Raw genomic sequence first — 24,056 nt, forward strand, 5'->3', positions numbered from 1 at the left:
AAAATCATTGGTGGAAAATTAGTTTAAAACTGAAATTAATAAAACATATGGGTAAAGATGAGCGGCCAAAGTTATAACTATTTATTAAATTGACAAAACATAACCAAAATTGAGGAGACAATCTTGAAATATTTCTAAGCATATTTTCTATTGGACAAGGTCACCCTTATCTAACATGCTTTATAAGGTGTACCTTATGCATTACAAGTTGTAAAACTCTTAAAATCAAGTGTCTTAATTTGCTCATCAATCATGTATTATATATATACTAGGCGGGTGCCCGCGCGATGCAGTGGGTGTTTGAAAACATGTCTTGGTAATCATTATGGGTGTTCATGGTTTGGTTTAAAATTTTGAAACCGTGGTCGTATTTTGGTTTCACAGTTGGTTTTTATCATTTACTTTCAGCCGATTGATCTATTCCAAAATTTTCAAAGTGTAGTGAATGGTTTAGTTTGCAATTTAAAACGAAAGTCGTCCATCAGAAACCAGACCATACTGTAAATGTTTAATACATTTTAATCTTTTTGATTGTTTAGTATTAGATACATATATATAGGGTGAGAATTCTAAGAGAACTTTTTGAAATTGAGATATTTGATAATCATTTTGTGCCACAAAAAAACCATTAAAAAATTATAAAACGAAAAAAGCGAAAATATTAAAAAAGTAAAAAAACAAAAAGTTTTTATTTTTCATCCAGGATTCATTAAAAAAAACCCTAACTATATACATATGTATATTTTTATTTAATCTCGATTTACATAATGTACACATATGTACATTATAATTTATCTTATTGTACATGTATGTATAAAGAATAATATGTATAAAATTAAAAAATTACATATTATACACATATGTATAATTTTGATAAATAGATATTTTTTTATTTTTTATGAAACCGGGATGAGAGATAAATTTTTTTGGTTTTTTTTCTTTTTTTTATTTTCGCGTTTTTTTTGTTTTATAACTTTTTTTTTATTTTTCTTAAAACGAGCTTTTTTGTGGTCCAAAATGGTTCTCAAAGTTATCAATTTCAAAATGGTTCTCACATGATCCCAATCATATACATATATTAGATATAGTTAAAATAAAACTTGAACAAAGTCTTTTTTTAATATAAGTAAACTTGACTATTACATCTTTAAATTAACCCAATTCTAATATATTTTCTTTGTAATATGTGTTTTTGTTGCGTCTTCCATTAAAGTTTATCATTTACGTGACAAACATTTTCAATATTCATATTATGATCCTATTAAGTATCATATGTTGTTGGTATTTAATTAGTTTTAACTTATAATTGATGGTGCAATTAGATTATAATAACCTTAAACTAAATTTATTATTGAAGCTTAAACTGTGAACCAAAACAGAACCAAATCGTTAGTAATGGTTTGGTTTCAATTTTCAATTGTTCAGCTTTAATTTTTGATGATAAAAAATATGTTACTAACGGTTGAGCTCATATGTTTAACTTAAAAATATCAAAACTGGCATTGAACACCCTTAAATAACATATCAATTTTTTTTTAAATTGAAAAAACGATAATAATATTATACTCAAATTAATGAGTATAAAAATCTTGTTTTTATAGTTCAATTTTTGTAAAAAAACACTAACGTATGAAAAAGTTATAGTCTTGTAAAAGTCGTAGTGTTTGGTTGGTTTGAAATTGAAATAAAAAATATAATACAATGAAATATGAGGGGGTAAACTTGTAAGTTGGTTGAATTATGTTTAAAAGACAAGTTTACCAATTTTCATACATGTACATTATGCATTAAAATGTATAAAACTCTTAAAATCAAGTGTCTTAATTTACCATTGTCAAGTGTCTTAATTTACCATTGTCACATACGTTATATATAGCATTGATATATATAGTAACCAACTTCAATGTGCATTTACATAGTTTTTTTAAATATATAATATTTATATTTCTTTCATGCTAACATAATGTAGTTTGGTTGGTTGGTTAGTGTAGTATTCAACACTACTTAATCTCGGTCATGCACGGGGTTTGATTCCCTGCATCCACACCATTTTTATTTAATTAAAAAAAAGCCTTTTTCTAGTTCACCGGCCGGTCACCGGCCCTGGCCAACGCCCCCCGGAAAACCCATCTGGGCTTTTAGAAAACCTAACAAATACTCTAATCCGGACTGGTATATGTACCGGTCTCGATTAGACCGGTCGGACCGACCGTGCGGGTTTCAAAACACTGCCACCAACCGCTTTTTCTTTTAAAGCATGTTTGAGAGAGCTTCATAGTACCATTCATTTTTGGGTTATCACCACAAACAATAACGAGTACTGCTTTGCTAGAAACAAAATTCAGATTAATGGCAGTAAGCTAAGGGGTATTTTTCTACATGTGTAGGGCTAAAATGGTCTTTTCGCCGTAGTGGGAAACAGATTTTGGTTCTTGGGTTGGGAATCATAAGAACACATAATTATTTAAAATATTTATCCTCCTTAAATATTATATATTAGTTTGAGGCTTTTATATTAAACGTGTAATTGATTAAAAATTAATATTTAACCAAAATAAAAAAAAATAGAAAACTTATCATACATTATTAAGAGGCTGTAGTTGTTTAATAGTGTTTAATACAACTTAGTATAGCATTTTCTACTAGTTATTTTGTCCTTCAAATTAGTATTTAATACTTATCAATTTAACAATTAAATAGTAATGAATGATTTTAAGGATTTAGTTAGTTTTAAAATGTGAGGATTAAGATGGGAATGACAAGTGATAATCTATATTGTATGTTTTAATTAAAGAGTATTAACTGATATACTATATACATATTTAAAAGAAAAATACATACACAATTCAAATGACTTCGGAATAAAAAAGGATTTTAATGTGTATATGCATAAAAATATAGTTTAAATAAATATATGCATTTTTATCTTGAAATATCTAAAATGAAAGAAAAAAAAAGCACCGGTATAATTTCACAAAGCACACAAATTAATGTTCAATTGTGTATCAAGAATCACTAACCATAAGCTTGTTGAAAAATCTTTTTGATGCATGTGGATCCCACAAAAAGTGCTTTATCAAGAAATGTCGTGTATAACGGATTTGCATTTTCTTGCTTTAATAAAAATCATTCTCATCCAATCTCGGGCGTTTACTATTATTATAAAGAGGACCAATCACAATTATAGTGAACAACCATGGATTTGAAGCTATAAAACAGGTAAAGATCAATTCATTTGAGGAAGACAAAGCGTGACAGAAGTGATGGCATGCAACCCTAGTTCATCTTCTTCTAGGGTTGATAGAAGAACCATTGAGAAAAACAGAAGGATTCACATGAAAGCCCTTTACTCCAAGCTCCATTCTCTTGTTCCTCATGACTCATCTAGGGTTTTACTCTCTCTCTCTCTCCCTCTCTATATAATCTTAATCTACATTATTAATCTATATACACAAAATTATATAAAAATTATAATATGAAACCATGACATTTTAGAGCTTCATCTTGATGTTTTGAGGCTAAGTCTTGATGTTTTTTTTATTGTTATTAAATTAACATTCATTAAAGTCGAAACAGAAAGCAAACAAGCAAGAGGCAACAAGCTGCACCGATAACCCTTTCTAGATAGCAAAACTAAGTCATTTGAAGTTTCCGTTATAAATGTTGCAGGACATGTTATCACTACCAGATCAACTACAAGAAGCTGCAAACTACATCAAGAGATTGCAAATGAAAATGGAGAAGATGAAAGAAGAAAAGGATAATCTGACACAGATCAAGAAATTGGAAATGAATCATGACAAGAAAAGCAAAATCTCGAGTTTGATGGCAGGACACCAAAGAACGCCACAGATTGATGTTCGTGAAGTTGGATCAGCTCTTGAAGCAATTCTCATCACTGGCGTTGATTTTCAGATATTGTTTAGTGAAACCATTCGTGTGATTCATGAAGAAGGCTTTGATGTCGTCAATGCTAGCTTTTCGATTATCAACGATGTTGTTGTTCATACCATACATGCTCAGGTATACCCTTTTATTTTGTTTAGAATCATATATATATATAAAAATATTTTTGTTAGTAATTTTTATAAAAATGTGACACATAAGTAAACAAATTTTCTTAACTTGCACCTTCTAGTATCTAGACCAAAAAAAAACCATCATAAGTAAACATTATGATGGTTGATTTTCTTAGCATGTCCCCTCAAACTAAACTTTGTGCTCAATCAATGAAAGATTAAAAAGAAGTTAAAATGAAATTAAGAACATCTATGATAAGGAGAGCAAATTGTAAATGATCTTGTTGGAGTTTCATTCTTTCTTCTTTGTCATTCTTCTTCTACGCTGCATATTAGTATCGTATTTTGTGGTTTCGTTTCTAAAGTTAGCATCAGTGCATGATTTAAACGAAAAAACTGAAATAATTTGGCCATACAAAAACGCTTAATCTCTATACCACAAAAAATTATAATACAATGTGTATTATAATCTAATTTAGACAGGGTCATGTCATGGGTAAGCTAAATATGGATTTTTGAAAGTATCGTTTTTTGGATTAGTAGCTTACTAATTGGCCATAAGATAAAACATGAATGCCTCATCGATCTATATTATCACTGCATATCATTCATATATAATTCTTGGATACTTTATAGTGCTATATGCATAAAAACAATGAAAAAATGCGTCAAAATTTTAGTTAGTTATAGGCCTCTGTATACGTTGACCCGCCTTGAATTTAGATATGAGAGTTTGAAATATGAAATGTATAGTTTTCTTGATTGATCTTAAAAATTACGCCTATATTTTTGAAGATGTAACCAACCATCTTAATTTGTATAACTAATAATTAAACTAACCATCATAACTATATATATTGATATATATTATGATAGCATTATGATAATTGATATTTTTAACACATGCATTAACAATTACTTATCAAGCATATTTATATTTTCTTTTTCCTTTTGATGTACAGTTCTTTTTAAATGAATAAAAAATGGATCGAACACTGTAGACAAAATATATAGATTTTGGTCTTTTCTTTTAGGAATTTATAGATTTTGTCTTACTCTATGCCAAACTATAACAGTACTGGACGTTATTCTTTTGGACACAAAACATCTCTTAAATTTAATATAAAAATACCGTTTAACTTTTTAACACATTTATAAGGTCATATATTCTGCTATGAATAAGTACAAAGTCCGTAACTCCGTATAGCCTCACTTTAACGAGTTTGAGAAGATAGATATCGCATGACATTGACGTACAACCAGGCTTTAATTTCTTTTTCATTTTACATGCTGACTTGGTGGATTAGTTTAAACATGTTTGTGCATTATTCAATGTTTTAATTGGGCTATTTAAATCTACAGATTGGAGAGAGTTATGCCTCGGAGAATGGTGTTTCAAGGATCATAGAGAAACTGAACAACATTGTGTACGGCATCTGATCTTTATATTGCATTGCCTACTTTTGCATCCTTTAATTATTTGGAGGAATTTAGTGGAACTATGTATGGTTAGGATTCAATATCTTTATCAACACCAATTGGAACATATCCCATCTATCGAATTATTAGATATCTGCTTTCAGACATGTTATGAAACCCTATTCAGAAATGATATTGCATGTGTGGACATGTGGTGTCTGTTGTGTTACTGTCTATGTGCTTTTATTTCTGTAAAAGCATTAACGTATGAAAAAGTTATAGTCTTGTAAAAGTCGTAGTGTTTGGTTGGTTTGAAATTGAAATAAAAAATATAATACAAAGAAAGATGAGGGGGTAAACTTGTAAGTTGGTTGAATTATGTTTAAAAGACAAGTTTACCAATTTTCATACATGTACATTATGCATTAAAATGTATAAAACTTTTAAAATCAAGTGTCTTAATTTACCATTGTCAAGTGTCTTAATTTACCATTGTCTTATACGTTATATATAGTATAGATATATATAGTAACCAACTTCAATGTGCATTTACATAGTTTTTTTAAATATATAATATTTATATTTCTTTCATGTTAACATAATGTAGTTTGGTTGGTTGGTTAGTGTAGTATTCAACACTACTTAATCTCGGTCATGCACGGGGTTTGATTCCCTGCATCCACACCATTTTTATTTAATTAAAAAAAAGCCTTTTTCTTGTTCACCGGCCGGTCACCGGCCCTGGCCAACGCCCCCCCCCCCCCCCCGGAAAACCCATCTGGGCTTTTAGAAAACCTAACAAATACTCTAATCCGGACTGGTATATGTACCGGTCTCGATTAGACCGGTCGGACCGACCGTGCGGGTTTCAAAACACTGCCACCAACCGCTTTTTCTTTTAAAGCATGTTTGAGAGAGCTTCATAGTACCATTCATTTTTGGGTTATCAGCACAAACAATAACGAGTACTGCTTTGCTAGAAACAAAATTCAGATTAATGGCAGTAAGCTAAGGGGTATTTTTCTACATGTGTAGGGCTAAAATGGTCTTTTCGCCGTAGTGGGAAATAGATTTTGGTTGTTGGGTTGGGAATCATAAGAACACATAATTATTTAAAATATTTATCCTCCTTAAATATTATATATTAGTTTGAGGCTTTTATATTAAACGTGTAATTGATTAAAAATTAATATTTAACCAAAATAAAAAAAATAGAAAACTTATCATACATTATTAAGAGGCTGTAGTTGTTTAATAGTGTTTAATACAACTTAGTATAGCATTTTCTACTAGTTATTTTGTCCTTCAAATTAGTATTTAATACTTATCAATTTAACAATTAAATAGTAATGAATGATTTTAAGGATTTAGTTAGTTTTAAAATGTGAGGATTAAGATGGGAATGACAAGTGATAATCTATATTGTATGTTTTAATTAAAGAGTATTAACTGATATACTATATACATATTTAAAAGAAAAATACATACACAATTCAAATGATTTCGGAATAAAAAAGGATTTTAATGTGTATATGCATAAAAATATAGTTTAAATAAATATATGCATTTTTATCTTGAAATATCTAAAATGAAAGAAAAAAAAGCACCAGTATAATTTCACAAAGCACACTAATTAATGTTCAATTGTGTATCAAGAATCACTAACCATAAGCTTGTTGAAAAATCTTTTTGATGCATGTGGATCCCACAAAAAGTGCTTTATCAAGAAATGTCGTGTATAACGGATTTGCATTTTCTTGCTTTAATAAAAATCATTCTCATCCAATCTCGGGCGTTTACTATTATTATAAAGAGGACCAATCACAATTATAGTGAACAACCATGGATTTGAAGCTATAAAACAGGTAAAGATCAATTCATTTGAGGAAGACAAAGCGTGACAGAAGTGATGGCATGCAACCCTAGTTCATCTTCTTCTAGGGTTGATAGAAGAACCATTGAGAAAAACAGAAGGATTCACATGAAAGCCCTTTACTCCAAGCTCCATTCTCTTGTTCCTCATGACTCATCTAGGGTTTTACTCTCTCTCTCTCCCTCTCTATATAATCTTAATCTACATTATTAATCTATATACACAAAATTATATAAAAATTATAATATGAAACCATGACATTTTAGAGCTTCATCTTGATGTTTTGAGGCTAAGTCTTGATGTTTTTTTTATTGTTATTAAATTAACATTCATTAAAGTCGAAACAGAAGGCAAACAAGCAAGAGGCAACAAGCTGCACCGATAACCCTTTCTAGATAGCAAAACTAAGTCATTTGAAGTTTCCGTTATAAATGTTGCAGGACATGTTATTACTACCAGATCAACTACAAGAAGCTGCAAACTACATCAAGAGATTGCAAATGAAACTGGAGAAGATGAAAGAAGAAAAGGATAATCTGACACAGATCAAGAAATTGGAAATGAATCATGACAAGAAAATCAAAAGCTCGAGTTTGATGGCAGGACACCAAAGAACGCCACAGATTGATGTTCGTGAAGTTGGATCAGCTCTTGAAGCAATTCTCATCACTGGCGTTGATTTTCAGATATTGTTTAGTGAAACCATTCGTGTGATTCATGAAGAAGGCTTTGATGTCGTCAATGCTAGCTTTTCGATTATCAACGATGTTGTTGTTCATACCATACATGCTCAGGTATACCCTTTTATTTTGTTTAGAATCATATATATATATATAAAAATATTTTTGTTAGTAATTTTTATAAAAATGTGACACATAAGTAAACAAATTTTCTTAACTTGCACCTTCTAGTATCTAGACCAAAAAAAAAAACCATCATAAGTAAACATTATGATGGTTGATTTTCTTAGCATGTCCCCTCAAACTAAACTTTGTGCTCAATCAATGAAAGATTAAAAAGAAGTTAAAATGAAATTAAGAACATCTATGATAAGGAGAGCAAATTGTAAATGATCTTGTTGGAGTTTCATTCTTTCTTCTTTGTCATTCTTCTTCTACGCTGCATATTAGTATCGTATTTTGTGGTTTCGTTTCTAAAGTTAGCATCAGTGCATGATTTAAACAAAAAAACTGAAATAATTTGGCCATACAAAAACGCTTAAGCTCTATACCACAAAAAATTATAATACAAAGTGTATTATAATCTAATTTAGACAGGGTCATGTCATGGGTAAGCTAAATATGGATTTTTGAAAGTATCGTTTTTTGGATTAGTAGCTTACTAATTGGCCATAAGATAAAACATGAATGCCTCATCGATCTATATTATCACTGCATATCATTCATATATAATTCTTGGATACTTTATAGTGCTATATGCATAAAAACAATGAAAAAATGCGTCAAAATTTTAGTTAGTTATAGGCCTCTATATACGTTGACCCGCCTTGAATTTAGATATGAGAGTTTGAAATATGAAATGTATAGTTTTCTTGATTGATCTTAAAAGTTACGCCTATATTTTTGAAGACGTAACCAACCATCTTAATTTGTTTAACTAATAATTAAACTAACCATCATAACTATATATATTGATATATATTATGATAGCATTATGATAATTGATATTTTTAACACATGCATTAACAATTACTTATCAAGCATATTTATATTTTCTTTTTCCTTTTGATGTACAGTTCTTTTTAAATGAATAAAAAATGGATCGAACACTGTAGACAAAATATATAGATTTTGGTCTTTTCTTTTAGGAATTTATAGATTTTGTCTTACTCTATGCCAAACTATAACAGTACTGGACGTTATTCTTTTGGACACAAAACATCTCTTAAATTTAATATAAAAATACCGTTTAACTTTTTAACACATTTATAAGGTCATATATTCTGCTATGAATAAGTACAAAGTCCGTAACTCCGTATAGCCTCACTTTAACGAGTTTGAGAAGATAGATATCGCATGACATTGACGTACAACCAGGCTTTAATTTCTTTTTCATTTTACATGCTGACTTGGTGGATTAGTTTAAACATGTTTGTGCATTATTCAATGTTTTAATTGGGCTATTTAAATCTACAGATTGGAGAGAGTTATGCCTCGGAGAATGGTGTTTCAAGGATCATAGAGAAACTGAACAACATTGTGTACGGCATCTGATCTTTATATTGCATTGCCTACTTTTGCATCCTTTAATTATTTGGAGGAATTTAGTGGAACTATGTATGGTTAGGATTCAATATCTTTATCAACACCAATTGGAACATATCCCATCTATCGAATTATTAGATATCTGCTTTCAGACATGTTATGAAACCCTATTCAGAAATGATATTGCATGTGTGGACATGTGGTGTCTGTTGTGTTACTATCTATGTGCTTTTATTTCTGTAAAAGCATTAACGTATGAAAAAGTTATAGTCTTGTAAAAGTCGTAGTGTTTGGTTGGTTTGAAATTGAAATAAAAAATATAATACAAAGAAAGATGAGGGGGTAAACTTGTAAGTTGGTTGAATTATGTTTAAAAGACAAGTTTACCAATTTTCATACATGTACATTATGCATTAAAATATATAAAACTTTTAAAATCAAGTGTCTTAATTTACCATTGTCAAGTGTCTTAATTTACCATTCTCTCATACGTTATATATAGTATAGATATATATAGTAACCAACTTCAATGTGCATTTACATAGTTTTTTTAAATATATAATATTTATATTTCTTTCATGTTAACATAATGTAGTTTGGTTGGTTGGTTAGTGTAGTATTCAACACTACTTAATCTCGGTCATGCACGGGGTTTGATTCCCTGCATCCACACCATTTTTATTTAATTAAAAAAAAGCCTTTTTCTAGTTCACCGGCCGGTCACCGGCCCTGGCCAACGCTCCCCCGGAAAACCCATCTGGGCTTTTAGAAAACCTAACAAATACTCTAATCCGGACTGGTATATGTACCGGTCTCGATTAGACCGGTCGGACCGACTGTGCGGGTTTCAAAACACTGCCACCAACCGCTTTTTCTTTTAAAGCATGTTTGAGAGCGCTTCATAGTACCATTCATTTTTGGGTTATCACCACAAACAATAACGAGTACTGCTTTGCTAGAAACAAAATTCAGATTAATGGCAGTAAGCTAAGGGGTATTTTTCTACATGTGTAGGGCTAAAATGGTCTTTTCGCCGTAGTGGGAAACAGATTTTGGTTGTTGGGTTGGGAATCATAAGAACACATAATTATTTAAAATATTTATCCTCCTTAAATATTATATATTAGTTTGAGGCTTTTATATTAAACGTGTAATTGATTAAAAATTAATATTTAACCAAAATAAAAAAAAATAGAAAACTTATCATACATTATTAAGAGGCTGTAGTTGTTTAATAGTGTTTAATACAACTTAGTATAGCATTTTCTACTAGTTATTTTGTCCTTCAAATTAGTATTTAATACTTATCAATTTAACAATTAAATAGTAATGAATGATTTTAAGGATTTAGTTAGTTTTAAAATGTGAGGATTAAGATGGGAATGACAAGTGATAATCTATATTGTATGTTTTAATTAAAGAGTATTAACTGATATACTATATACATATTTAAAAGAAAAATACATACACAATTCAAATGATTTCGGAATAAAAAGGATTTTAATGTGTATATGCATAAAAATATAGTTTAAATAAATATATGCATTTTTATCTTGAAATATCTAAAATGAAAGAAAAAAAAAGCACCAGTATAATTTCACAAAGCACACTAATTAATGTTCAATTGTGTATCAAGAATCACTAACCATAAGCTTGTTGAAAAATCTTTTTGATGCATGTGGATCCCACAAAAAGTGCTTTATCAAGAAATGTCGTGTATAACGGATTTGCATTTTCTTGCTTTAATAAAAATCATTCTCATCCAATCTCGGGCGTTTACTATTATTATAAAGAGGACCAATCACAATTATAGTGAACAACCATGGATTTGAAGCTATAAAACAGGTAAAGATCAATTCATTTGAGGAAGACAAAGCGTGACAGAAATGATGGCATGCAACCCTAGTTCATCTTCTTCTAGGGTTGATAGAAGAACCATTGAGAAAAACAGAAGGATTCACATGAAAGCCCTTTACTCCAAGCTCCATTCTCTTGTTCCTCATGACTCATCTAGGGTTTTACTCTCTCTCTCTCCCTCTCTATATAATCTTAATCTACATTATTAATCTATATACACAAAATTATATAAAAATTATAATATGAAACCATGACATTTTAGAGCTTCATCTTGATGTTTTGAGGCTAAGTCTTGATGTTTTTTTTATTGTTATTAAATTAACATTCATTAAAGTCGAAACAGAAGGCAAACAAGCAAGAGGCAACAAGCTGCACCGATAACCCTTTCTAGATAGCAAAACTAAGTCATTTGAAGTTTCCGTTATAAATGTTGCAGGACATGTTATCACTACCAGATCAACTACAAGAAGCTGCAAACTACATCAAGAGATTGCAAATGAAACTGGAGAAGATGAAAGAAGAAAAGGATAATCTGACACAGATCAAGAAATTGGAAATGAATCATGACAAGAAAAGCAAAAGCTCGAGTTTGATGGCAGGACACCAAAGAACGCCACAGATTGATGTTCGTGAAGTTGGATCAGCTCTTGAAGCAATTCTCATCACTGGCGTTGATTTTCAGATATTGTTTAGTGAAACCATTCGTGTGATTCATGAAGAAGGCTTTGATGTCGTCAATGCTAGCTTTTCGATTATCAACGATGTTGTTGTTCATACCATACATGCTCAGGTATACCCTTTTATTTTGTTTAGAATCATATATATATATATAAAAATATTTTTGTTAGTAATTTTTATAAAAATGTGACACATAAGTAAACAAATTTTCTTAACTTGCACCTTCTAGTATCTAGACCAAAAAAAAAACCATCATAAGTAAACATTATGATGGTTGATTTTCTTAGCATGTCCCCTCAACTAAACTTTGTGCTCAATCAATGAAAGATTAAAAAGAAGTTAAAATGAAATTAAGAACATCTATGATAAGGAGAGCAAATTGTAAATGATCTTGTTGGAGTTTCATTCTTTCTTCTTTGTCATTCTTCTTCTACGCTGCATATTAGTATCGTATTTTGTGGTTTCGTTTCTAAAGTTAGCATCAGTGCATGATTTAAACAAAAAAAATGAAATAATTTGGCCATACAAAAACGCTTAAGCTCTATACCACAAAAAATTATAATACAAAGTGTATTATAATCTAATTTAGACCCGGTCATGTCATGGGTAAGCTAAATATGGATTTTTGAAAGTATCGGTTTTTGGATTAGTAGCTTACTAATTGGCCATAAGATAAAACATGAATGCCTCATCGATCTATATTATCACTGCATATCATTCATATATAATTCTTGGATACTTTATAGTGCTATATGCATAAAAACAATGAAAAAATGCGTCAAAATTTTAGTTAGTTATAGGCCTCTGTATACGTTGACCCGCCTTGAATTTAGATATGAGAGTTTGAAATATGAAATGTATAGTTTTCTTGATTGATCTTAAAAATTACGCCTATATTTTTGAAGATGTAACCAACCATCTTAATTTGTATAACTAATAATTAAACTAACCATCATAACTATATATATTGATATATATTATGATAGCATTATGATAATTGATATTTTTAACACATGCATTAACAATTACTTATCAAGCATATTTATATTTTCTTTTTCCTTTTGATGTACAGTTCTTTTTAAATGAATAAAAAATTGAAGAAACACTAAGTTACCCCGGCAGATTACGGATAATCTTAGGGTCAAGTAGATGTTTCCCACGAGGGGTTAGACCCTTTGAAGATGGTTCTTCTGATAACCTGCAAAACAGACACCGTGAGCTCGTCACTGAGAAGGGGGGGTTCCTCCTTGTGACCACCCTCCGGCGTGAGAATCAGACTAAATTGCTCTTTAAATATAAAAGTATATTAAGAGATTGCTAGAGCCGATATCAGGTATAATATGATGATAATGTGATAAGATATGATTATACAAGATAAGATGAGATGGTCATACCATTTGTGGTATTTATAGCCGAAGGTAGGTTTCCAAGGAGGTATGGCCGGCTGCAACAGTGTTCCTGTTCACCAACAGTAGCCTACGCACGTGCCCTGCTGGTAGTTGGTGGGTAGGTAGCGGCTGATAGCGACCAGGCCTGCTATATACTATTCCTTTTCCACCAACTGTCAGCTACGCACGTGGTATGACAAGAGTTGGTGAGTAGGCAGCGGCTAACAGTGACATACAGTGTAGGAGCATGCTGCTCGCCATACTGTTGTCTATAAGCTGTCGTATCTTTAGTCAGATCTTTTTCCCATACCTCGTCAGGTACAGTACAGAAGATCTTCCTGTATCGTACGGACTGGCTTATTTGGGCGGGAGTATTCCCCCTCCCGCCCTTGTGCGGGATTGTTCCCGGCTTCGCTCATTCCTTCAGGTGACACTGGACGATTGAGAGCTAAGTGCCTTGTGCGTGTAGCCTTGCTGCGCGGGTGGCCTTCCCCAATGGCTTGTATCCGAGGCTGCGGGGACAGGCGGAGTCCTTCACCATTGGGAGGCATTTCCTGCGGGACCAGCTTGCGTACTGCGCGTAAGGACGTCACGTCTCTGAGCATGGTTGGTCCTGCGGATCCAGTTGGTTTCTGCGCAGACGTCCGTGTTTGAGGTGAGTCCTGCGGGTCCAACTGGGCTCTGCTGGGACCTACCTCTTCAAGTCCCCCCAGTCCAATGTTCTTCTCATGCGTGTTTAATAAAGTGAGGTGAACTTTTGGACTTAAGCAAGGGGTTTTGAAAAGGGTTTTTTAAGGTTTTCCATGGGGATTCCTCCCGCGGAAGTCCTTGTCACTTGCAGAAATTCCCGAGTTTCCTGCTTGGTCTTTGGGTATGATGCGGGTAGGTCTGTAACCTCCTCGCAAGTCAGGAGCGTTGAGTCCCACTTGTGTGGACTCTCCATGAGGTTTTGGTAGTTTTGAACATAGTGATCAATTATGTTGAAACCACCAATTCCATCCTGGAGCTTCAAACAACGTAGTTCTCGACGTTCCCGCTATGCGGGGATGTTATTTCCTTTTCCGCAAGCATTGCCCAGAAGACCCTTCTTGGTTTCAATTCCCAGCGGAGCGCTAGGTATGTGAAGGGTTTTGCCTTAACACTGTACCAACGCTCGTCTTACGGTTACTTTACTTCCAAGGTATTCCTGGCGTCAATTCCCTGCGGGTGCTAGGTATGTGAAGGGTTTTGCCTTTACACTGTTCCCGCACCCGTCTTATAGTTACTTGGTTGCCGAGGAATATTTGGCTTCAATTCCCTGCGGGTGCTAGGTATGTGAAGGGTTTTGCCTTTACACTGTACCCGCATCCGTCTTACAGTTACTTGTTTGCCAAGGTTTTACTTGGCTTCAATACCCTGCGGGTGCTAGGTACGTGAAGGGTTTTGCCTTTACACTGTACCCGCATCCGTCTTACAGTTACTTGTTTGCCAAGGTTTTACTTGGCTTCAATTCTCTGCGGGTGCTAGGTATGTGAAGGGTTTTGCCTTTACACTGTACCCGCATCCGTCTTACGGTTACTTGTTTGCCAAGGTAAGGGGTATTTTCCCGCTTACTTTTTAATATTTTCAAAATTTGAATTTTGAAATTCGAAGGGTTGGTGGAAAGATAGGAACAGTCCAAACTTCTTGAAACGTCGTGCGACGGTTTCTTCTGACTGTGTCAGGACGTGCAGGAAGTTATGGTGACGTGACAGTACATGGTCATTCCAGACGCTTTTCAGGCGCGTGGGCGCGATTTTTCCGGCCCGTGGCCGCGAAATTGCTGGCACACGTCTTGTCAACAGCTGTTGCCAGCCTGCTCTTTGCCACGTGTCATAGTTTCATTGCACCTTCGATTTCTCTCTCCTCCGCATTAAATTCACCGCATTAATTGCGATTACTATATAAAGGGGGAGAGGGTTCTTTGTAATCCACACTTTCACCCTTCTTCTTCTTCTTAGCGATTTCCGGCAAATACTCCCCTTTTCAGGCAAGCATTTTCCCGAAATCGCTTTCTTCTTTCTGCAAAATGTCCTCTCATGATGCTGAAGCTGTAGCCGACGATAGGAGTACTGCTGGCGAGTGCCAGTGTGCTCTACCTGTCGATCAGTACCAGTACATCGTCAGGAAGTTCATGCTTGAGTCTCTTGAGCCTGAGTTTCCTGAGCCCCACCAAACTGTGTACGATGCCCCCAGTGGCAAGATCGGGGTATATGCTGCATTCTTTGTTTATGGGAACCTTAGGTTCCCATTGACAAAGTTTGTGTACCGTGTCCTGGAGAGGCACGGTGTGCACCTAACCGAGTTGCATCCGATGGCGATTGCCAAGATCCGGCACTTCGAGTGGGTGTGCCGGATTCTGGGTATTGAGCCCTATGTGGACCGCCTGATGACCTTCTATACTTGGAGGTGCATCCAGGGGTGGTACACCCTGACAACCCGTATTAAGGGTTTGAAGATCTGCGTGACCGAGCGCAGTCTCCGATCGTGGAAGCGGGAGTTCTTCTACGTTTCTGCCCGCGCCATCCCCATTGCCATGAAGTTTAAGAAGGGGCAAGCGCTTCCGAGCCTTCATGCTTCCAGCTACCAGTAGGCGGAATGGTTCGCGAAGATATCCCGGGTCCAATCTCCGGTTTACCGGTTTGCGGAGTCCGGGATGGTGATGCTGGGGATGAGCCGGGTATGGAAGGATGCGTCCCGGTTTCCCATCCTTCTCGAATACGGTTTGAACTCTATTCCTTATGGTATGTCTTGTCTTTTTTGCTGATATGAGTCTGTCTTCTAACTGTTTCTTTTCTTTCAGTGGGGAACAATTTGGAGTCGCTCCTGTACCCGCGGGAAGCTGACGGTCCCGTGCGGGTGGGCACTCGTGCTCTGGACGAGAACGAGTTGCCCATCCTGGAGCAAACGGCGGATCGGTTTGTGGAGGTCTATCCGCCAGGCCAAGAGATCCTGAGCCACCGGCGGCCAGGTAAGGCGATATTCTATCCTCAACCCCTCAATGCTGTACCCGCTGCTGGAATTCCTTACATCCTGTCTTCTTCTGAGGAATCCGCAGATGGTCCTCCGCTGGTGCGGAAGAGGAAGGCTGCCGGCGGGAAAGGGAAGGAGAAGGTGGCCTCCACAGCTGATCCGGTGCTTCTATCTGACACCGAGTCAGATAGTGAAGAGGTGGCGGGGCACCCCGGTGGTGAGAAGACCACTGCTCCGGAGGCTACGACTGTTACCTCCGGAGAACCAACGACGACGATGGTGACCGGCATCAAGAGACCGGCTCCATCGGGTTTGTCCCCGCCTGTCCGTACGTTCAGGCTCAAGAAAACCTGTAAGTACAAATATCCTTGTTTTTGTAGATTTAACATACTTCATAAATTTATTGTTTTAACACTTATCTTCTTGTGCAGGCGTGGATGTTGACGCATTCCCGGGTTTAGCGCATTCGAGTACCTCTCCGCCGATGACGGTAGGTTTGGTCAGCCTTCCTGAGGCAACGACCCAGGCGCCTGCGCCTGCTTCCGCTGGATCAGTTGTTCAGTCCCCTGAGCCGACTGTTCCAGCCAAGATGACGTCACCGCCGGTGGTAAGTGCGATATTTACAGCATCTTTCACCGAGCCGGCGGTTACGATTGCTGCGGATTCTGCGGCAGTGACTGCGGCGGCTGCCACCATGCCCCCGCCACCGGCACCGACGGCCGGCCCATCAGGTACGCATGGGAGTACTCGCCAATCTTTGCCACCTTCCCATCTGCCTGACCTTTTGGATGGGTTTCCTTTGGGTTCAGGTGATGGGTTCGGCGGCTATCGGCCTGTTATAGACCCTACAGGTGCGTAGGGTTCCTTTGGCCCTTTTTCACTTTTATTTTTTATCATCTTTCCTAACTGCTTTTTTGTTTTTGCAGTGTCGGATTCCAATGAAGTGTATGTTCCGCGATGGAACATACGTCGAGGAACAACCCTTCGTACCCCTGTGGAGTGCGTGGAATGGGCTCGCCACGCTGCTCCCCATGGTGCGTTGGGGGAAGCCATGGCTAGCTACCAGGAGGGTAGGCTAACCAATGAGCTTCAGGTTCTCCAGGCCCGGATGCAGCCACGCGTCGAGCTGCTTTGTCGTGAAAACGACAAGTTAAAAGCAGCTCGCGCCAAAGACGTATCTCAAGCGCGGGCTCTTCAAGAGGAGAATCAAAAGTTGACCGCAGCTGCTGCGGAGAAGGAGAAGGCCTTCAAGGCCCTCGAGGTTGAGGTTCAAGCGCGACTCGAGGCCCGCTCCAAGGCTGCCCAAGCTGTTAACGAACAGCTTCGGCTTGCTAAGGAGACTGCGAGGAACGCGACCGAGAGGGCCACCAAGGCTGAAGCCGTTGCTGAGCCTTTACGCATGGAGAACGAGGAGCTCAAGGCCAAATTAGAGGCTCTCCAACGTGCTCATGATGCCTTGGCGATGGAAGATGCCAAGAAGCTTCAAGAAATCCTGGACCAGAGGGGCGTGCTTGATCACACCGAGCGGAAGCTTAAGGGCGTTGAAGAGGCTGCTGCGAAGGAAGTGCTACTTGCCAACCTTAACAAAAGCGAAGCCGAACGCGCCCGCACCCAAGCTCAAGCCGCCCTCCAAGAAGCTCTGGTTGCCAAGGAATGGCTTCTTCGAGAAGCGTTGCCTCAGGTATGTTTAGCTTTACGTCTTCACGCTTTCTTTTGTACATAGAAAAGGTGTTTGACACTTGTATATTTTCTTTGTAGGTTGTGCATCGGGTCTTCTCAGAGACTACTTACGATGATGCCATGAGCGCATCCCTCAACGCTTCTCACGAGGATGGGGAACGGGCCGGCTTCCTGCTTGGTCTAGGGTTCGTTGAGAAAGGCTTCCCGCCTTCCAACTTCCCTTTGTACAATGTTGATACTGAAGCCATATACGACCAAGCAGTAAATCAATATGCCACCTTCCCGCATCCAGTGGTGGAGAAGGTGAACCAAGTAGCTGCTGCTGATGATGGGCTAGCTATCCTCAAAGCTTTCCTTGAACTGCCACGCTCTACCGATGGGGCTGGTCCAAGTGGAAGTGGCCCTGAAGCCTGATCCTGAAGATCCCTTCCCACTGCTAGGATAGTTTTAGCTTGTATAGATTTATTTTCTTCTTTTCGTAGGCGGGTAGTTACCCGGCCATTCTTGTAATAATTCATTTGTGAAATATTAATCTTTTTTCGTATAATATTGTTATTTCCTTCTTTGGGTTTCTTGCTTTATAACCTTATGACTTGCATACTTAGTTTGAATTAGCAATTTTCCAAGTGTAGAATAAGTTAACCTGTTGAACGTGGTTGATAATAGGTGTGAAGTTTTGCTTCCTCTTTCGTGATTGTGCGGGTGGAACCGTCACTTGCACTTAGGATGGCGAAACTTTACCTTTATCTGACCTGCGTGTAGGTTTTCCTCATCTTTTGAGGATAAGTTAACCTTTGAACGTGGTTGATAATGTGAAGTTTTGCTTCCTCTTTCGTGATTGTGCGGGTGGAACCGTCACTTGCACTTAGTAGGATGGCAAAACTTTACCTTTATCTGACCTGCGTGTAGGTTTTCCTCATCCTTTGAGGATAAGTTAACCTTTGAACGTGGTTGATAATGTGAAGTTTTGCTTCCTCTTTCGTGATTGTGCGGGTGGAACCGTCACTTGCACTTAGTAGGATGGCAAAACTTTACCTTTATCTGACCTGCGTGTAGGTTTTCCTCATCCTTTTGAGAATTTTGTTTTGAACCGTTCGACGCGCGGTTGTTAATAGGTTAGTGTCCAGTTTCCTTTCATGATTCATGCGGATAGACCGGCACTTTCATTTAATGGAATAATTGAACTCTTCCCCTTTAACTGACCTGCGTGAAGGTTTTTTCCTGTTATTGGGTTTGTGCGGGTAGGACCGCCTTCCCACGTAACGACTTCACGTAATGTGAATGCCGTCACCAGTGTTGCATAGTTTAACCGTTCGACGCACGGTTGTTGATAGGTTATTGTTCAGTTTCCTCATTATGATTCGTGCCGATAGACCGGCACTTTCATTTTTGGGTGCTGAACCTTTCCCCTTCAACTGACCTGCGTGAAGGTTTTTTCACATTATTGGGTTTGTGCGGGTATAACCGCCTTCCCACGCAACGACTTCGCATAATGTGAATATCGTCATATTAGTGCAGAAAAGTAAAATCATCAGCTTCGATGTTCTAAAGAGAATCATTTCCATTAGAAGTGGCTCTTGGCCTTCTTTTACAAATTGGAATTGATTTACATGCAAACTGTGTAAATGAGCTCCCTTCCATGTTGTTGGGATGGGAGTGCCATCGAGCCGATACGCACCTGGTTCGGGATCTCGTTCTTTACGCAGCATGTAGTCTCGATATTGAAGCTGGAATTTTTATTCGTGCTTTCCCCAGCTGGGGTTCTACACGCCCCCGCCTGCTCAGCCTTTATTGCGCCACGAGGTGCGCGAGCGTCCCATCTCTGACAAATGCTTCAACCATGTCTTTTACGTCTATGCATTCTTCAGTGTTGTGGCCTTTTGTCTTGTGAAAGTCACAGTATTTGCTCCGATCAGCATCGTGACGATGTCGGATTATTGGAGGCTTTGGCCACGGGAGCTCTTCAGTGGCGAATATCTCAGTGACGCTTCTGGTGAGTGACGTCCATCTGGAGTTTCTGTGCGGCTGTACATTATCCCTTCCGCCCAATCGATGTTGCAAGCCGGATGAGGTGTCAAAGTTTACCCTTGACTGCCAAATCCCTAGCTTCCGCTTTTTATTTAATCGGGCGGTGAGGACATTGTCTTCTCTCGTCTTCTGGGTGTAGAGGTTTGTGCTCTGTGGGAGATCTCTACCCAGTTGCTTCTCCGTTTCCGCATAGCGTTTTGCTGCTGTCATGATGGCATCCCATGTGGATGGCATACCATCTTTACCCGTTAGGGTGCGGATGAGCTCTGGGTCATGCGCGCCCTGGATGAAGGCTGCGCGAACAAGATCTTCGCTGATATTGCCCAAACTTAGCTTCTTTGAGTTGAAGCGAGTGATGAAGTTTGGCAGAGATTCATCTTCTTCTCGTATGCATTTGAGGATTGTCCATTGCTCCTCGGTATACTTCCGTTGCTGGCTGAAGTATTGGCTAAACTTCTGCTGGAAGTCTGCCCAGTCGTAGATGTGGTTGACCGGTAGACGATCAAACCAAGCTCTAGCAGCCCCAACAAGCGTCATTTGGAACATGTAGCACCACGTGGGTTCCGTCCAATTGCTGACGGTTGCCCCTGCTATGAATCTGTTCAAATGATCGTCTGGATCAGATATACCGTCATATGTGCCTATGTTAGGCATTTGTTTGGCACTCCTTGGGGCGATTGCTTCCGCAATGTCCCTTGCAAATTTGGACGTTCCTGCATTTGCAACGTTTGGTCTGAACGTTTTGGAGAAGTCTCGTGGACTTCCACCTGTGCTTTTTGGTTTGAAGGCTTGTCCAAAATGCCTTTTCGGTTGGGATTCCATTTCCTTACGCTTCCCTTTTGCCCTATGACGAGGGTTCGCGTCGGAGTCGGATTCCTCCGAGTCATCCTCCCAGTATTCGAATTCGTCGGCCTGTTGTATGGAACGCAAGCGTTCGTTCAACTCGGCCTGGAATTCCTTTTGTCGTGCCTCCGCCCATGCCTTGACTTCATCGAGAGTTTGGCGGGGGAGTCTTCGTTTCTCAACCTGGGTATCAGTGGATCCCAGTAGGCGATCATTTACTGCACTTGCCCCAGCATGAGTAACTGGGGTAGTGTTCGTAAAATTTACTTCACTTGCCCCGGCTTGGGTAACCGGGGTAGTGTTTGTAAAAACTGTGTTACCGGTATTCCCCCCAGTAGCTGGGGTTGTGGTTACCGGAATTTCTCTAACCATCTTTGTAGAAGTTTGAAAAAACTGGAGAAAAATGAAGTTCTAGCTTTATGCACGGATGGCGCCAATGAAGAAACACTAAGTTACCCCGGCAGATTACGGATAATCTTAGGGTCAAGTAGATGTTTCCCACGAGGGGTTAGACCCTTTGAAGATGGTTCTTCTGATAACCTGCAAAACAGACACCGTGAGCTCGTCACTGAGAAGGGGGGGTTCCTCCTTGTGACCACCCTCCGGCGTGAGAATCAGACTAGATTGCTCTTTAAATATAAAAGTATATTAAGAGATTGCTAGAGCCGATATCAGGTATAATATGATGATAATGTGATAAGATATGATTATACAAGATAAGATGAGATGGTCATACCATTTGTGGTATTTATAGCCGAAGGTAGGTTTCCAAGGAGGTATGGCCGGCTGCAACAGTGTTCCTGTTCACCAACAGTAGCCTACGCACGTGCCCTGCTGGTAGTTGGTGGGTAGGTAGCGGCTGATAGCGACCAGGCCTGCTGTATACTATTCCTTTTCCACCAACTGTCAGCTACGCACGTGGTATGACAAGAGTTGGTGAGTAGGCAGCGGCTAACAGTGACATACAGTGTAGGAGCATGCTGCTCGCCATACTGTTGTCTATAAGCTGTCGTATCTTTAGTCAGATCTTTTTCCCATACCTCGTCAGGTACAGTACAGAAGATCTTCCTGTATCGTACGGACAGGCTTATTTGGGCGGGAGTATTCCCCCTCCCGCCCTTGTGCGGGATTGTTCCCGGCTTCGCTCATTCCTTCAGGTGACACTGGACGATTGAGAGCTAAGTGCCTTGTGCGTGTAGCCTTGCTGCGCGGGTGGCCTTCCCCAATGGCTTGTATCCGAGGCTGCGGGGACAGGCGGAGTCCTTTACCATTGGGAGGCATTTCCTGCGGGACCAGCTTGCGTACTGCGCGTAAGGACGTCACGTCTCTGAGCATGGTTGGTCCTGCGGATCCAGTTGGTTTCTGCGCAGACGTCCGTGTATGATAATTGATATTTTTAACACATGCATTAACAATTACTTATCAAGCATATTTATATTTTCTTTTTCCTTTTGATGTACAGTTCTTTTTAAATGAATAAAAAATGGATCGAACACTGTAGACAAAATATATAGATTTTGGTCTTTTCTTTTAGGAATTTATAGATTTTGTCTTACTCTATGCCAAACTATAACAGTACTGGACGTTATTCTTTTGGACACAAAACATCTCTTAAATTTAATATAAAAATACCGTTTAACTTTTTAACACATTTATAAGGTCATATATTCTGCTATGAATAAGTACAAAGTCCGTAACTCCGTATAGCCTCACTTTAACGAGTTTGAGAAGATAGATATCGCATGACATTGACGTACAACCAGGCTTTAATTTCTTTTTCATTTTACATGCTGACTTGGTGGATTAGTTTAAACATGTTTGTGCATTATTCAATGTTTTAATTGGGCTATTTAAATCTACAGATTGGAGAGAGTTATGCCTCGGAGAATGGTGTTTCAAGGATCATAGAGAAACTGAACAACATTGTGTACGGCATCTGATCTTTATATTGCATTGCCTACTTTTGCATCCTTTAATTATTTGGAGGAATTTAGTGGAACTATGTATGGTTAGGATTCAATATCTTTATCAACACCAATTGGAACATATCCCATCTATCGAATTATTAGATATCTGCTTTCAGACATGTTATGAAACCCTATTCAGAAATGATATTGCATGTGTGGACATGTGGTGTCTGTTGTGTTACTATCTATGTGCTTTTATTTCTGTAAAAGCACTAACGTATGAAAAAGTCATAGTCTTGTAAAAGTCGTAGTGTTTGGTTGGTTTGAAATTGAAATAAAAAATATAATACAAAGAAAGATGAGGGGGTAAACTTGTAAGTTGGTTGAATTATGTTTAAAAGACAAGTTTACCAATTTTCATACATGTACATTATGCATTAAAATGTATAAAACTCTTAAAATTAAGTGTCTTAATTTACCATTGTCAAGTGTCTTAATTTACCATTGTCTCATACGTTATATATAGTATAGATATATATAGTAACCAACTTCAATGTGCATTTACATAGTTTTTTTAAATATATAATATTTATATTTCTTTCATGTTAACATAATGTAGTTTGGTTGGTTGGTTAGTGTAGTATTCAACACTACTTAATCTCGGTCATGCACGGGGTTTGATTCCCTGCATCCACACCATTTTTATTTAATTAAAAAAAAGCCTTTTTCTAGTTCACCGGCCGGTCACCGGCCCTGGCCAACGCCCCCCCGGAAAACCCATCTGGGCTTTTAGAAAACCTAACAAATACTCTAATCCGGACTGGTATATGTACCGGTCTCGATTAGACCGGTCGGACCGACCGTGCGGGTTTCAAAACACTGCCACCAACCGCTTTTTCTTTTAAAGCATGTTTGAGAGAGCTTCATAGTACCATTCATTTTTGGGTTATCACCACAAACAATAACGAGTACTGCTTTGCTAGAAACAAAATTCAGATTAATGGCAGTAAGCTAAGGGGTATTTTTCTACATGTGTAGGGCTAAAATGGTCTTTTCGCCGTAGTGGGAAACAGATTTTGGTTGTTGGGTTGGGAATCATAAGAACACATAATTATTTAAAATATTTATCCTCCTTAAATATTATATAT

General features: G+C 37.7%; 3 protein-coding genes across 3 annotated transcripts; all 3 read left to right on the forward strand.

The window, feature by feature from the left end:
• Positions 1-3,219: 3,219 nt before the first annotated feature.
• LOC143547855 (transcription factor bHLH162-like) lies at positions 3,220-5,504 on the forward strand. Its single transcript, XM_077039168.1, has 3 exons — positions 3,220-3,389; positions 3,670-4,023; positions 5,382-5,504. Exons 1-3 carry the CDS (start codon positions 3,264-3,266, stop codon positions 5,457-5,459), a joined length of 558 nt encoding a protein of 185 aa, XP_076895283.1. The 5' UTR covers positions 3,220-3,263; the 3' UTR covers positions 5,460-5,504.
• Positions 5,505-7,347: 1,843 nt separating this feature from the next.
• Positions 7,348-9,590, forward strand: LOC143547856 (transcription factor bHLH162-like). Its single transcript, XM_077039169.1, has 3 exons — positions 7,348-7,473; positions 7,752-8,105; positions 9,468-9,590. Exons 1-3 carry the CDS (start codon positions 7,348-7,350, stop codon positions 9,543-9,545), a joined length of 558 nt encoding a protein of 185 aa, XP_076895284.1. The 3' UTR covers positions 9,546-9,590.
• Positions 9,591-11,425: 1,835 nt separating this feature from the next.
• LOC143547857 (transcription factor bHLH162-like) lies at positions 11,426-22,995 on the forward strand. Its single transcript, XM_077039170.1, has 3 exons — positions 11,426-11,551; positions 11,830-12,183; positions 22,864-22,995. Exons 1-3 carry the CDS (start codon positions 11,426-11,428, stop codon positions 22,939-22,941), a joined length of 558 nt encoding a protein of 185 aa, XP_076895285.1. The 3' UTR covers positions 22,942-22,995.
• The last annotated feature ends 1,061 nt before the right edge of the window (positions 22,996-24,056 follow it).

This window comes from Bidens hawaiensis, unplaced genomic scaffold, assembly GCF_021521415.1.
Source record: "Bidens hawaiensis isolate Kalapana, Puna unplaced genomic scaffold, B.hawaiensis_p1.1 tig00014841_1, whole genome shotgun sequence".
NCBI classification, from domain to species: domain Eukaryota; kingdom Viridiplantae; phylum Streptophyta; class Magnoliopsida; order Asterales; family Asteraceae; genus Bidens; species Bidens hawaiensis.

Bases quoted from the DNA above. Each gene is read 5' to 3' on its own strand.
- LOC143547855 (XM_077039168.1), top strand. From the start codon at position 3,264: ATGGCATGCAACCCTAGTTCATCTTCTTCTAGGGTTGATAGAAGAACC. The intron at 3,390-3,669 runs GTTTTACTCTCT...TAAATGTTGCAG, and splicing joins TTCCTCATGACTCATCTAGG to GACATGTTATCACTACCAGA. The intron at 4,024-5,381 runs GTATACCCTTTT...TTAAATCTACAG, and splicing joins TTCATACCATACATGCTCAG to ATTGGAGAGAGTTATGCCTC.
- LOC143547856 (XM_077039169.1), top strand. From the start codon at position 7,348: ATGGCATGCAACCCTAGTTCATCTTCTTCTAGGGTTGATAGAAGAACC. The intron at 7,474-7,751 runs GTTTTACTCTCT...TAAATGTTGCAG, and splicing joins TTCCTCATGACTCATCTAGG to GACATGTTATTACTACCAGA. The intron at 8,106-9,467 runs GTATACCCTTTT...TTAAATCTACAG, and splicing joins TTCATACCATACATGCTCAG to ATTGGAGAGAGTTATGCCTC.
- LOC143547857 (XM_077039170.1), top strand. From the start codon at position 11,426: ATGGCATGCAACCCTAGTTCATCTTCTTCTAGGGTTGATAGAAGAACC. The intron at 11,552-11,829 runs GTTTTACTCTCT...TAAATGTTGCAG, and splicing joins TTCCTCATGACTCATCTAGG to GACATGTTATCACTACCAGA. The intron at 12,184-22,863 runs GTATACCCTTTT...TTAAATCTACAG, and splicing joins TTCATACCATACATGCTCAG to ATTGGAGAGAGTTATGCCTC.